Below are 16,230 nucleotides of genomic sequence, written 5' to 3' on the forward strand. Positions count from 1 at the left end.
TAGATCAGAGTGGATAACAGTCAGGTGGAAATAAACAGGGGTTCCATCCAACCGCCCCATAGGAAAAAAGCAGTCTGTGTCGGCTCTGCAGCAGTAGAGTGAACACATACCTGTCATTCGCTTGCTTAGTGGGGATCAGTGGAGAGAGGCAGGTCCACCCAGTCTGAAAGGGGCCTTAAAGCCCCAGTAAAGGCGAGTGAAGAATGTGTATACAGCTTATAGCAGTTCCAATTTTTGCAGAACCACTGCTCAGTAACTTTCAAGATTAATGTGTGAAAAATTATTTTCTCTATCCAGGCCAGCAAGGATACCAAGGTTGTTGTGCAAAAATGAGAAAACCAAAGAGGAACAGACAGAAACAGGGAGAGAACACAGGAAACAAGCTTATAGGCAAAGCAAAAGTGACTGATGTAACCAGACTAAGGCTTCAAATACACGAACAGCTCCTAAACGCGAGTTTATGAACCTTTGGCATTTTTTTGCCAAAGTTCTTACACTCAACTCCATAAAAGCCTGTATGTCCATTTACACAGAGGCTTTTAGCAGAGTGTAGTAGTTGCCGCATTTAGGTGAGGGTAAACCTCCCTCTCCTGAACGCGGAAGAATCACATTCAGGATAGGAACGTTTTGACCGCTGACCGCGGGAGACTGCAAAACGCAGCAAAACCGCGGTACCATGGTTGCCGCGGGTTTGCGTTTTCCCATGGCCGGCGGTCAGAGTAGGCTTGTGTACATAGAGCCTTACCCCACGTTTACACCTAAGTGTTTTCTGCAGTGTTTTGCAGAAATGCAGTACAGTCCATTTAACATGATTTCCTATGGGACATGTTCACATCCTGCGCGTTTTCACCCAGTGCATTTATTTGAAAGAGTCAGGGACTCTTTTGAAAGCAAAAAGTTGCATTTTTGGTTCTATAGAATGCAATGGAAATGCTGCAGAAAAGCATATATTGCGTTTTTGATGTGTTTTACATTTTAAATCTGCCTAGCAACAAGAAGAAAAAAAAACATCACTAAACATGGCAAAAACTCAGCTGCAAAAATGCAAAATGCAATGCAGAAATGGCTCAAACGCAACCTGCATAGGTTTGAACCTAGCCTAAGGACGTGTTCACACCTGTGTGGAGATTGGAGGTTTTCTGCACCAGAATAACACCAATCTTCACAAGGACACTCAGAAAATAATTGTTTTCTATGTACCCAGTTTACACTTACAGAGCCTTTTGAGCTGTGGTGCAGTACAGAAATCTTCAAAATGTCAGCAATTTTCCATCCTGTACTGCAGCTACCATCTGCATGTAAGCGGGTTGCAATTACAGTTGTGACCAAAATTATTCAACCCCCAATGCTGTAAAGGGGTTTAGGGACTATAGTGTACATTTGGAATTGTATTCAGAATCAAATCCTACAAGGACGTTGTAACTACCCAAATGCAACTAAAATGACATCAATTGTTTATGTAATACAGTAGTAAATGGTTCTTATGTGGTTTCTTCATTGCCACAATTATTCAACCCCTTAAAGACTACCACTCTGAAGAACAGAGGTTCATACAGGTGCTTTCCATCAGGTATTGAAAACACCTGTGGATGTCACCGAGCAGCAATCAAGCATAATAAGCACCAATTAGGCAGCTTTAAAATGACTGTGATACTCAGCTCCTTCTAGACATTTACTGGTGTGGTTACAAACATGGTGAAGGCAAGAGAATGGTCCAGGAAGACAAGAGAAGAGGTGATTTCTCTTCACAGGAAGGGCAATGGCTATAAGAAGATTGCAAAGATGTTAAACATACCAAGAGACACCTTAGGAAGCATCATTCGCAAATTCAAGGCAAAGGGCACTGTTGAAACGCTACCTGGTCGTGGCAGAAAGAAGATGCTGACTTCGACTGCTGTGCGCTACCTGAAGCGTAGAGTGGAGAGAAGTCCCCGTGTGACTGCTGAGGAACTGAGAAAAGATTTGTCAGATGTGGGTACAGAAGTTTCAGCCCAGACAATAAGACGCACACTGCGTAATGAAGGCCTCCGTGCCAGAACTCCCAGGCGTACCCCCTTGCTGTCTCCAAAGAATAAGAAGAGTCGACTGCAGTATGCCAAAAGCCATGTGGACAAACCACAAAAGTTGTGGGATAGTGTTCTGTGGACTGATGAAACAAAATTAGAACTGTTTGGGCCCATGGATCAACGCTATGTTTGGAGGAGGAAGAACAAGGCCTATGATGAAAAGAACACCTTGCCTACTGTGAAGCATGGTGGAGGGTCAATCATGCTTTGGGGCTGTTTTGCTTCTGCAGGTACAGGGAAGCTTCAGCGTGTGCAAGGTACCATGAATTCTCTTCAGTACCAGGAGATATTGGATGGAAACGTGATGCAGTCCGTCACACACCTGAGGCTTGGGAGACGTTGGACCTTTCAACAGGACAATGATCCCAAGCATACCTCCAAGTCCACTAGAGCATGGTTGCAGAGGAAAGGCTGGAACATTTTGGAGTGGCCATCGCAGTCACCAGACTTAAATCCGATTGAGAACCTCTGGTGGGACTTAAAGAAAGCAGTTGCAGTGCGCAAGCCTAAGAATGTGACTGAACTGGAGGCCTTTGCCCATGAAGAATGGGCGAAGATACCCGTAGATCGCTGCAAGACACTTGTGTCAAGCTATGCTTCACGTTTAAAAGCTGTTATAACTGTAAAAGGATGCTGTACTAAGTACTAAGATTGAATGTCACTTGGGGGTTGAATAAAACTGATAATGCTGTGAGCACAGAAAAGACATTTGTGGTTATTTCATTATAACTGTTATGTTATATTTGTCTGACCTACAAGTGCCTCTTTAATGTAAATGTAAGCAAGATGACTGAATGATCAAAAGCAATGTCAAACTGGCCAAAACACTCAATTTCAGTGGGGGTTGAATAATTTTGGTCACAACTGTAGGTTAGTTAGCTGTTGCCACAGTTGGGGTTTGGGTTAGGGTTAATGTTTTCAAGGTCTAACCTACTGATCCTTTGTCTATAAAATGACAGTGGTCTGGAGCATTTAGCCTGAAGTTTAGCTCTTCTTGGGAAGCTGTGCTGCTGCTAACTTCTGGGAGCCTGCTGTGTAAGAGGTCACTGGGACTTAGAGTTTGCCCCCCGAAGACACTAGCTACTGGAGGATGCCACCTATGGATCTTATGGAACATGGCCTCTACCTTTGCAGGTATGCCAGGGAAGCACATAGCCTGAGTTAGGATTAGGGATGTAGAGAGAAGGACTGTTCTTGTGCTTATGGACTTTGTCATGTTTTGATCTTTTATAAGTAAAGTGTTGAAACTTTGCTTTCTGCCTGTTCTAAAGTTATTTAAAGGAGTGCAATGCAAGTAACTGGTACATTTCCTCAGCTTTGGGTCAATAGCATATTGGGGTATGAAGAGTCATGCTGGTGCACTATGACAAGTGGTTACCATAGATCTACAGTCAGTTAATGCAGCATGTCGATAGCATGTAGCTGTTACAGGTGGAACAGCCTCTAGCAGCGAGGGAGTTGTCATTGCCACTCCTTCCACCACTGGTCTGTCTCTTATAGTAATGGAGCGGATTCGCACCACAGGGGTCCCCATCCTGTACAGAGGTGTGGAAGTTCAAGAGTCAAGTCAAGTGCACGCATGGAGCCTGCGCTAGGTGAAAGGCTGGGCCCCATTCCGCTACTGGGAGCGGTAGTGGAAAACGCTGGACAAGTGGATATGAACAATTCTCATTGTGTTCCAAGTCTACAGTGGGAGTGTACATTGTCACGGGGACCTGAGTGTTAACTGGGGAACAGTTATGGTGCAAGTGTACATGGTGTATATTCATCTCTAAGAAAAGAGACCTGCCGTAAGATTGAGTATCCCCCCATGGCTATGTTCCAGAGCATTGCTGAAAAAGGCACACAGTAAAGGTACCCCATATTTGAAGTGAAAATCCTGTTACAGGTGCGTAGTGTAGCCCAGAAGAATCCACCTTGGGGGTAATCCTCTTATGCATCCCAGAACTTGGCACCCAATGAGTTAACAAGGAGCATGGCGGGAGTACCATCTACCTACCCCTCTTCTACACGCAGCTCCGTTTATGTCTTCGAGCCTGAGCTGCATTGAATAGAAATGAATGGAATTCAATGATGTTTAAGCACAATGCCGTCCAGAACTGACACTATCTGGATGGTCAAACCCAGTATTTTATTGTGCACAGTGTAAAACAATCCCAAAGAGACCGATTCAGACAGCTAACACCCCAAAACAAAGAAATATTTGCATTGTACATGCTGAATTTCAAGCTCTTTAGGTTCTTCTAGCAGAACATCAAAGACAGGAAACACTGGGACACACAATTACACCGGCTAATAGGTTCGTACATTTGTTTTTGGTGAAATCACCATGAAGAGAACTTCTGTAGAAGAAACTATACATTACTGTGAATTATTTTAGGCAGACAATGTGGCTACTAGAAAACTCTTCCATTGCTTAACCACTTACCCTAGGTTCACATATATTTGGCTGTGCGGGCCGCATTCTGTGCGTGCATGAGAGCCCATTCATTTGAATGGACTCCCGTGCCCTGTGACACGCAGGTAAGAAGTCCCTACACTTCTTCTGAAAACGCAGGTTTCCAGTACGGCTGCTTTTTCGAGTGCAGGCGGCATGCCATTAGAACTAATGGCACCCGCCCGCGGGATGGCATTCCTCTGTACGGGTGGCGTAGCTGCATGGATTTTCGTGCAGATCCGCAGGGGCACCACCCACACAGGTGTGAACCTAGTCTTAACATCTGCCTGCCCGCAAAGTACTGCGGATGGGCGGCCACTGTAGGCAAAGCAATGTACCCAAATGTCACTGCCTGCTTTCGGGTTTCGGATGCGTGCCCCCCAGACAGTGGGAATCTGTCAGCAGGTCCTGGCCAAAAATGTATGGCCGGGACCTGCTGACTGGCTGTGTATAATCACAGCCCAGAACCCTGTGTTAACAATCAACACAGAGCTCTGGATAGAGAGAACAATCTCTCTGTTTCTCATCTCTGCAAAGCAACGATGAGAAAATTAGAGATCTCTTAGTAAAAACAGCACACTTTACACACATTACACACAGTTAGGCACACATTTAACCCCTTGCCCACCCTAGATGGTAACCCCTGCCCAGCCAGTACCATTAGTACAGTGATAGTGTATAGTATTATCACTGATCTGTATTATTGTCACTGGTGATGTCAGTGGCAGTTAGTCAGTTCCCTCCAGCATCGGTTATTATACTCTCATTATAAGTCACTCATCAAATTAGTAGTATACAAAAAATAAACATTTCAGTATATATACCAGGGGCGGACTGACCATTTGGGAACTCGGGCACTGCCCGAGGGCCCGGGGTCAGTAGGAGGCTCCATGAGATGCCGCTGGTACCTTTCGTAGGCTTTTTTGGGTGTGGTTTGAGTGTGGGCGAGGACACAGGGGCCCCATGATCCCCTATTGCCCTGGGGCCCAATGAGTTGTCAGTCCGTCCCTGATATATACCATAGTTTGTAGGAGCTACAACTTTCACACAAACCAAGCAACAATCACTTATTGTGATTTTTTTTATCAAAAACTTGTAGCACAATATATTTTGGCCAACATTTATGAAGAGATTAGTTTTTTTAAATGTGTTTTGTAGCAGAAAGTAAAAATTTATTTTTTTAATTTTTAGTCTTTTTTTCGTCTATATTGCAAAAAAAAATAAAAAGCCAGTGGTGATCAAATATCACCAAAAAAAGCTCTATTTGTGTGAAAAAAATTATATAAATGTCATTTGGGTACAGCATTGCATGACCACGCAATTACTAGTTAAAGTAGCGCAGTGCTAAATAGAAAAAAATGGGGTACAAGAAAAAGGGGAGAGGGTAAAATCTTCTGGAGCTTAAGTGGTTAGAGAAGCATAAATGTGTTAACCATAAGAATGGCACCATATACTGTACTTAATCGCTACAGCCTACTGAACCTTTAAGATAATTTTAAAAGCAATTTTTAATATTGTTAAATCTGCAGCTTTTATTAAAATGAAGCCTGGTGAAAGCTCCTTGTTCTTCTACATCCTGTTAAAGGGTGACAACACTCTGTCTTTGTCTTCCACCTGTGCTCCTTTGTTGTCACCCTGTCACATGCTCTCCCAATGGAGACTACTGTCTGTGTCTGTACTGATGCACATTGCACAAACATCGTCCACTTTCCAGTGAAATTCCATACAACCATCAATGGAGTGTGTGCATGTAGATAGGAAGTGCTTGCAAGGAAGTAGTATACGATCAGCAGCACTGAGAAACAACAAAAAATGAAAAAATAACAAAAAAATTATTGCATATAAAAATGGCAGTTGCTGATGGTACACAATTAAAGTTTACATATATAGTTTAAGAACATTATATCTCACTTAGCACGCTGCTTCATGTTAATAAGACTACATGCTAAAGAGGCCTCATACTGCTTTCTCAGCTCACTTTGTAGAGCAAAGAAAGGTGGAATACATACCTGAGACTAATAAGATCAGAGCGCACATCCAATGAGAATATGAAACCATCCTGCGTGCTGCCAGCCTGAGGTCTGGCTTATCTATCTCAATATGTACACTAGACCACACATATAGCGGAAGTGACCACAGGAAGAAAATAACTAAGAAACATATACTTGTGGTTAGAGAAATGCGTCTCTGACACAAGTTTGAATGCATGAAATTAAGATATTAATACTATTAGCTCTTAAAGGGTATCTAAACCCTGCATTCGTTTTCCCTTTTCAGGCTTTTTTTATTTCTTTATTTTCAACTGGTGCCAGTAGCATACTTCCAGACCTAGGGTGACAACGCTTACTTACCCTTCTGTATCAAGATAATGGAAACAGGATAGGACTCGGTATCCCAAATTAGTGTTGCACTATCACATTAGTTATAAATTCATAAAGAGTGGATAAATCATATTAATCAAATTGGAGTCCCACAAAAAATTCATACTCAAACTCAGATAGTCCACCATGAACGCAAAGTTCACACTAAGTCTAGGTTCACACCTATGCAGGTTGCATTTGATGAGTTTCTGCATTGCGTTTTTGCACTTGCGTTTTTTACATTTTTTGTTTTGCATTTGGTATTTTTTTAATTTTTCATGTTGCCAGGCAGATTTTAAATGCAAAATGCATCAAAAATGAATCAAAGACGCACAAAAATGCTGCAAAAATGCAATACATGCTTTTTTGCAGATTTCCCATTGAAGTCTATAGAACCAAAAAAAGCAACGTTTTGCATTCAGAAAAGTCCCTGACCCTTTCACCAGGTGAAAACGCAGAGATGTGAACAAGAACAAAGGAGATGTTATGTTTTATATCAACATTTATGTTTTACTAGTGATTTATCTCCTTTGTTCTTGTATATAGTATTGCATATGCATATCCATCCATGGTGCACTACATTGCCACACATGCCTACGTCTCATCATATGACTATACTAGAATGAGAGGCACACACCCTGTAGGCTGCATCTCTATGAATTAATAAGTGTCTCTGCTGGGTTTCAGATCTACTCTCTATATTAAATCCATGTCCCATGGTTGTCTATGGCAAGCAGAGCACTAGGCAGCTTCGTAGCGTTGCTCATGCATCCATCCATTTATTTAAAGGCGAGCAGTGCAGTGCATCACCAGGGAAGGATTTTTATTATTTTTTATATATGTGTAACTTTCCATTTATTTATTTTTCACTGTGCACACTTCTTATGGTTCATATGATTTTATGATTGTCACTAGTTTCAATGGTTTTATTTACACACACATATATATATATATATTTTTTTTTATAGACCTTTCGTGTTTACTTACACTATGTCGTATGCCCCTGTGACTCCTCCACCTGCACAGGGGAGTGTCCAGGACGGCCCATGTGACCTTTGGTTTAACTAGTAGTGAGCATATAAAAGAGGGAGCAGACATTTGGTCAGTTGGCTCTGAGGAAGAGGCAAGTCCTTGAAACGCATCAGCCTTTTGGATGTCTAAACTCCCTATTGTGGACTGTTACTCAGCGCGGTGTTGATCCAGCTGATCCTGTGTGGACTTAGCCTGATTCTACCTGAAACCCTTGCCCGGGGACTCCAAACTATGGTGTCCCGCCGCTCTGATCTATTGAACCCGGTGGACTATCAGCCCCCTGGCTGCCCCATATTGTCACCCTGAGACCCCTACTGTATTGCTGTGTCTTGTGTTGTTCTGTGGACTAGCTGTTCAATTGTGTGTTCCCCGAAACCCCCCCCCAATAAACGCCCACACGTTGGGTTCCGTGCAGTCTGTCTCCGTGTGCTCTCTCTCTGTGCTCCTAGTTTGTCACAAGGCTGATCAGCTTGGTCCAGTCAAAATGGGTCGATCAGATCGACCCAATCAAAATTGACTGATTTTGATTGGACCAATCTGATCGGTCGATTTTCATTAGACCAAACTGATTGGCCAATTTTGATTATACCAATCTGATCAACCAATTTTCATTGGACCAAACTGATCAACCGATTTTAATTAAACCAATCTAAATCAGCTGATTTTGATTGGATCAATCTAATCTACCAATTTTGATTGGGTCAATCAGATTGAGCAAATCTGGTCGGCCAATTTTATTGGAATCAATCTCATTGGACCAATCTGGTCAGGCGAGTTTAATTGAAATCAATCTCATTGGACCAATCTGGTCAGCCGATTTTGAATGTATCAATCTCATTGGACCAACCTGATTTTGACTGGACCATTCTGATTGGCCAATTTTGATTTGACCAATTTGATTGGCCGATCAGATTTGTCAATCAGGTTGGACCAATCTGATCGATCAGTTGATTGGATGAATGTGATTGGACAATTTTGATTGAACAATTTTTTTATTGAAATTTTTATTCCGTCACATATGGGCTTGAAATGAAAGCAGTAATCATATATAACAGGGGAAACAAGGGAACATAATAAAACACAAACAAACATGAAGACAAAGACATTGCAGTTGGAGTACGGGTCAGTTAGTCATCCAGAAAATAGTATAGATGGTCATACAGGGAAGGGAATAAGGTAAAACAAGATGGTGTGTGTGTGTGTGTGTGTGTGTGTGTGTGTGTGTATGTGTGTGTGTGTGTGTGTGTGTATGTGTGTGTGTGTGTGTGTGTGTGTGTGTGTGTGTGTGTGTGTGTGTGTGTGTGTGTGTGTGTGTGTGTGTGTGTGTGTGTGTGTGTGTGTGTGTGTGTGTGTGTGTGTGTGTGTGTGTGTGTGTCCCCTTTGGGTAACGAAAAATATGTAAGTTCCCTGCTGATAAACATCTTTGTATCAGCCATATTCCTCATTAAAAAGAACTCAACATAGTCATTTATCCTTTTACATTTTTATTCATCAATTAAACATAAGAAATACAGACACGTTCCGGAGGTGTACATTGCACCAGGTATGATGAACATCCTGTGATGTACTGATTAGATGGCAGTATCCTCTCAGCAGCAGAGTCCTGTACATGCTCAAACCAGACACCATCTGCCATGTAATGCAAGGCAAAGCACGGGCCCACTTATGCTATTGCCTGCTATAATGCCGCTCCAGGAGCCGTTTACAGAGTACTAGAACTGCTGTCCCAATGAATGGTACGTCATCCGCACACTTCTTCCCGATGCATTTATCCACAAGCCACAAATAGTTAAAGTCACGTGACTAGTGAAGAAACGCGTTGGGAAGAAGTGTGCGGATGACGTCCCGACGTTACCATTCATCAGGACAGCAGTTGTAGTACTCTGTAAACGGCTCCTGGAGCGGCATTATAGCAGGCAATAGCATAAGTGGGCCCGTGCTTTGCCTTGCATTACATGGCAGATGGTGTCTGTTTTGAGCATGTACAGGACTCTAATCAGTACATCACAGGATGTTCATCATACCTGGTGCAATGTACACCTCCGGAACGTGTCTGTATTTCTTATGTTTGATTGATGAATAAAGGTTTATAAGGATAAATCACTATGTGGAGTTCTTTCTAATGAGGAATACGGCTGATACAAAGACGATTATCAGGAGGGAACTTACTTTGGTGTCTTCATTCAGCAAGCTGATCTTCTGAGTCCATATGGGACCAAAAGTGCAGTTAGACTGTAGCATTGTATACTGTGAGATCACACTGCATGAGGTGAGCAGATAGATGGAGGATGTCTTTGCACGGGAAGTTGTGACAGATGCACATATTTTTCGTTGTTTTCGTTAGGAGGGTAAATATAATTATATATCATTTTTTCAACAATTTTATATTTTATATTTTATTTCATTTTTCACTTTGTTTTTTGATATATAGGAATTGTGCAATTGTTTCATGTAGCGGAGCATTTCATTATTATTATGGATCTGGAGGTCGGTAAACACCCGACGATTACTCGGGCCAGAATTTGAGAGAAGCTTCAGATCCGTATTTATCAGGGAGATCATTCTATAGGAATCGCAGTGTAAGAGGTCTTTGTTAGGCATTACCAAGGCCCCTCCTAATGGTGGCGTGTACGCATCTCAAAAGTGATCCGATTTGGTTGGTGCAATTTGATCAGCCGATTTGATCGGACAAATATGATTGGCCAATTTGATTGGACCAGTCTGATTGGACCATCTGGTCAGCCAACTTTGATTTGATCAATCTGATCAGCCAATTTGCTCTGCCAAATTGATTGGTCAGCCAATTTGATTGGATCGATCTGATCAGATTATCTGAGTGGACCAATCTGATTGGCCAATTTGGTTGGTCCAATCAAATTGGCCAGTTTGATCAGCCGATTTAGTTGGCCCAATTTGATTGGCCGATTTGATTGGACTGTTCGGCCGATTTGGTTAACTGATTTGATTGGTCCAATCTGATTTATCAGCCCGGATGATTTGGACCAGTCAAATAATTTGACCAAATCGACTGATCAATCCAATCAAATTGGGCCAGCTAAATCAACTGACCAAATTGGCTGATTTGATTGGGCCAACCAAATCGGATGATTAGATTGGTCCCATCAAATTGGGCCAACCAAATTAGCCAATCAGATTGACTCAAATCAGCCAATCATATGGGTCCAAACAAACTTGCCAATCATATTGGACCAATCAAATCAGCCAGTCCAATCGGTCCAACCAAATCAGATTGAAAAAAGTTGACCAAATCGGCTGAACAGTCCAATCAGATCAGCCAAACAAATTGGCCAATGATCCACTTGGGTCGTCAGATCAGATCAATCCAATCAAATTGGCTGACCATTCAAATTGGCAGAGCAATCTGATTGGCCGATTTAATTGGTCCAGTCTGATTGGTACAATCTGGTTGGCCGATTTGATAGGTCCAATCTGATTGGTACAATTTGTTCCAATCTGATTGGCAGATTTGATTGGTCCAATCTGATTGGTACAATCTGATTGGTCGATTCGATTGTTCCAATCAGATTTGCCCTATCAAATCGGCCAATCAGATTGGCCGATTCGGATGGTCCAATGCGATTGGTCGATTTGATTTGTCCAATCTGATTTGCCGATTCGATTGGTCCAATCTGATTGGTCCAACCTGACTGGCCGATTTGATTAGACAACCAGTATAAGCTAATCGAATTGGTACAATAAAATTAGCCAACCAGCTTGGTCCAATCATATTGGCTAACAAGATTGGTCAATTCAAATTGACTGACCAGTTTGGACCAATAAAATCAGTCTACAAAAGTGGCCAGTTGATCCAATCAAATTGGCTGATCAAATTTTACCAACCAAATCAGCCAATCAAATTAATCCAATCAAATTGGCCGATCAAATTGGACCACTAAAATTTGACCAACCAAATTGGCTGACCAAATCGGCTGACCAGATTGCTCCAATCAAATTTTTTTTTTATTTAATTGGACCAATAAAATGGGCTGATCAATTTGGACCAACCAAATCAGCCAATGTGATTGGACCAATCTCATCCGTCGACCGAATCGGCTGACCAGATTGGTCCAATCAAATCGTCCGACCAGTTTGGTCCAATCATATTGGTACAATACATTAGCTGATCAGATTGGTCTAATTACAATGGTCCAACCAGATTGATCCAGTTATCAGTATCCAGTAATCGGCTGATCATATTCGCCATAGTGAACTGAGCCAGAAGTGGGAGTGGTTACCTGTCAAAACCAGGTATCTGCTGCCCTCCAAAAAAGTGCCAAATATGGCAATGGAGGGGAGGAGGCAAAGCTTGCACTTTTGGGTGGAGCTCGGCTTTAACAATTTACTATCTGCTAACTCCAATGGCTGCTACTTCATCCTCTCATTACTAGGCCTTCCTGCTGCTTTGAGGCGTCTCCTCAATAAACTCCGCCCTCCTGGCCTCCCACACTCTGCTCTCTCCTGGTTCTTCTCCTACCTACCACAGTGTTCCTTCAGTGTTGCCTCCAACTCCTCTCCACTTGCCTCCCAAGGCTCTGTCCTCAGACCCCTTCTCTTCTCTATCTACATCTCCTCTCTTGGTCACTTGATAACCTCTCATGGTTTCCAAATTCTGAGAGGTGGAGACCTACCTGGACAACATGGAGGAGAATAGAGATCGTTGGGGTGTGGAGCCCTTTTTAAATAAAAGAAATTAGCTAGCAGGGCCTCAGTACATACAGTAATAGGATGTAGGGCAGTGTGCAGGGCCAGTAGCTTGTAGGGCAAAATACAGGGGCCAGCAGTTTCAGGTTGAGTACAGGGGTCATGAGTGTGTAGGGCGTGTACAGAGGTTAGGAATTTATAGGGCATATTATAGAAGTCAACAGGACAGAGGAAGGGGAGTCAGCAGGGCAGTGTACAGAGGTCAGTAGGATGAAGGTCAGTGGGGCCATGTACAGAGCTCAGCAGGGTGAAGGTCAGTGGGGCAGTGTACAGGGGTCAGAAGGGTGAAGGTCAGTGGGGCAGTGTACAGAGGTCAGTAGGGTGAAGGTCAGTGGGGCAGTGTACAGGGGTCAGTAGGATGAAGGTCAGCAGGGTGACGGTCAGTGGGGCAGTGTACAGAGGTCAGCAGGGTGAAGGTCAGTGAGGCAGTGTACAGAGGTCAGCAGGGTGAAGGTCAGTGGGGCAGTGTACAGAGGTCAGCAGGGTGAAGGTCAGTGGGGCAGTGTACAGAGGTCAGCAGGGTGAAGGTCAGTGGGGCAGTGTAGAGGTCAGAAGGGTGAAGGTCAGTGGGGCAGTGTACAGGGCCCAACAGGGTGAAGGTCAGTGGGGCACTGTACAGGGGTCAGTAGGGTGAAGGTCAGTGGGGCACTGTACAGGGGTCCGTAGGGTGACGGTCAGTGGGGCAGTGTACAGGGGTCAGCAGGGTGAAGGTCAGTGGGGCAGTGTACAGGGGTCAGTAGGATGAAGGTCAGTGGGGCGGTGTACAGGGGTCAGCAGGGTGAAGGTCAGTGGGGCAGTGTACAGGGGTCAACAGGGTTAAGGTCAGTAGGGCACTGTACAGGGGTCAGTAGGGTTAAGGTCAGTAGGGCACTGTACAGGGGTCAGTAGGGTGACGGTCAGTGGGGCACTGTACAGGGGTCAGTAGGGTGACGGTCAGTGGGGCAGTGTACAGGGGTCAGTAGGGTGAAGGTCAGTGGGGCAGTGTACAGAGGTCAGTGGGGCAGTGTACAGGGGTCAACAGGGTGAAGGTCAGTGGGGCAGTGTACAGGGGTCAACAGGGTGAAGGTCAGTGGGGCACTGTACAGGGGTCAGTAGGGTGAAGGTCAGTGGGGCACTGTACAGGGGTTAGTAGGGTAACGGTCAGTGGGGCAGTGTACAGGGGTCAGTAGGGTGAAGGTCAGCGGGGCAGTGTACAGAGGTCAGTGGGGCAGTGTACAGGGGTCAGCAGGGTGAAGGTCAGTGGGGCAGTGTACAGGGGTCAGAAGGGTGAAGGTCAGTGGGGCAGTGCACAGAGGTCAGTAGGGTGAAGGTCAGTGGGGCAGTGTACAGAGGTCAGCAGGGAGAAGGTCAGTGGAGCAGTGTACAGAGGTCAGCAGGGTGAAGGTCAGTGGGGCAGTGTACAGAGGTCAGCAGGGTGAAGGTCAATGGGGCAGTGTACAGGGGTCAACAGGGTGAAGGCCAGTGGGGCAGTGTACAGGGGTCAGTAGGGTGAAGGTCAGTGGGGCAGTGTACAGGGGTCAGTAGGGTGAAGGTCAGTGGGGCAGTGTACAGGGGTCAACAGGGTGAAGGTCAGTGGGGCAGTGTACAGGGGTCAACAGGGTGAAGGTCAGTGGGGCACTGTACAGGGGTCAGTAGGGTGAAGGTCAGTGGGGCACTGTACAGGGGTTAGTAGGGTAACGGTCAGTGGGGCAGTGTACAGGGGTCAGTAGGGTGAAGGTCAGCGGGGCAGTGTACAGAGGTCAGTGGGGCAGTGTACAGGGGTCAGCAGGGTGAAGGTCAGTGGGGCAGTGTACAGGGGTCAGAAGGGTGAAGGTCAGTGGGGCAGTGTACAGGGGTCAGTAGGGTGAAGGTCAGTGGGGCAGTGCACAGAGGTCAGTAGGGTGAAGGTCAGTGGGGCAGTGTACAGAGGTCAGCAGGGAGAAGGTCAGTGGAGCAGTGTACAGAGGTCAGCAGGGTGAAGGTCAGTGGGGCAGTGTACAGAGGTCAGCAGGGTGAAGGTTAATGGGGCAGTGTACAGGGGTCAACAGGGTGAAGGCCAGTGGGGCAGTGTACAGGGGTCAGTAGGGTGAAGGTCAGTGGGGCAGTGTACAGGGGTCAGTAGGGTGAAGGTCAGTGGGGCAGTGTACAGGGGTCAGTAGGGTGAAGGTCAGTGGGGCAGTGTACAGGGGTCAGCAGGGTGAAGGTCAGTGGGGCAGTGTACAGGGGTCAGTAGGGTGAAGGTCAGTGGGGCAGTGTACAGGGGTCAGTAGGGTGAAGGTCAGTGGGGCAGTGTACAGGGGTCAGTAGGGTGAAGGTCAGTGGGGCAGTGTACAGGGGTCAGCAGGGTGAAGGTCAGTGGGGCAGTGTACAGGGGTCAGCAGGGTGGCAGTCATTAGGGCAGTGATTTTACCCATATGAAGAGCAGAGACATATTCCTCTGGTGTCTAATCCCTGCTTGCACTGTTTTCAGTGTAGATATCAAGATTTAAGTTGCAAACATGTAGCTAGTGCTATTAGCAATGTCTTTAAGGTATAACAAAAAGGCAGAAAACATATTTCTCCTTTTACACGAAGGTCAGGTTAATATAACTAAGCACTGAGTTCACCCGTACATCAGTCTACAGGGTTCCCCTTTACAGTGCAAGGGGGAACTCTGCGGACCCCTATGTAAAAGGGAACACCGTGGACTCTCATGCAAGGGGAAACTCTGCAGTGTGATGTAAAGGAGAACTCTGAAGACTCTTATGTAAGGGGGAATGCTGTTGACTCTGGTGTTATAGGGAAACTCTGATGTAAGGGGGTCTCTGGTCACCAGCACCCCCTCCCCCCATACACAAGAATCCACAGAGTTCCCTCTTACATCATAGTCCACAGAGTTCCCCTTTTCATCACAGTGCATAAAGTTTTCCTTTGCATTAGAGGCCACAGAGTTCCCCTATATATACAGTAAGAGTCCACAGGGTCCCCCTTTATAATGTAAGGGGGAACTCTGCAGACACTGGTATAAAAGTGAACACTGTGGACTCTTGATGTAAAGTGGAGCACTGCAGACCATGATGTAAAGAGGAACTCTGATGTAAGGGGGTCTCTGGTCACCCGCTCCCCCTCCCTTACACAAGAGTCCACATAATTCCCCCTCACATCAGAGTTTGCAGGATCTCCTCTTATAGTGCAAAGGGGAAGTTTGTGGATCCTGATGTAGAGGGTAACTCTAATGTAAAGGGGAATGCTGTGGACCATGATGTAAGGGGGAATGTTCAAAACATGAGCTGATTAACTTTTACAAAAAGTGTCATGAAGAGACGTCTGCTGACCCTTGAAATGTCGCCATATAATGTTGTAATAAATGTATCATTTCACAAATCCACACTAGATGATGAGCTGTGCCATGTAGTGCAGCAAAATGTTTTCACAATAAATAATACCAAAAGAGAATAAGTAACAGAAGATAATCCGAAAACAAGTTTAATTTTATTTTTTGAGTTAGTTCGTTATCACAAATATAAAATCAAATGATAAAAGTAAGCAAAAATATGTACATCAGTAGACAATGCTGGTGCAACCTCTAAGCTGGAATGGGGGTAAGTACCATCTATCCGGGCTGAGGAGGAGAGACATTGTCATGGCAGTGCCC

General features: G+C 44.8%; 1 protein-coding gene across 1 annotated transcript in view; it reads right to left on the reverse strand.

Moving 5' to 3' along the window:
• The window catches only part of LOC149460579 (uncharacterized), a 186,419-nt gene that overhangs the window by 114,240 nt on the left and 55,949 nt on the right, over window positions 1-16,230 (reverse strand). Inside the window, exon 9 of the mRNA XM_089679463.1 lies at window positions 6,513-6,610. Coding sequence (XP_089535589.1) covers window positions 6,513-6,610 — 98 coding nt within the window. The remainder of the gene's footprint in view (window positions 1-6,512; window positions 6,611-16,230) is intronic.

The sequence above is a fragment of the Staurois parvus genome, unplaced genomic scaffold (assembly GCF_062004578.1).
Source record: "Staurois parvus isolate SC_StPar_1 unplaced genomic scaffold, SC_StPar_1.0 ptg000225l, whole genome shotgun sequence".
Taxonomy (NCBI): Eukaryota; Metazoa; Chordata; class Amphibia; order Anura; family Ranidae; genus Staurois; species Staurois parvus.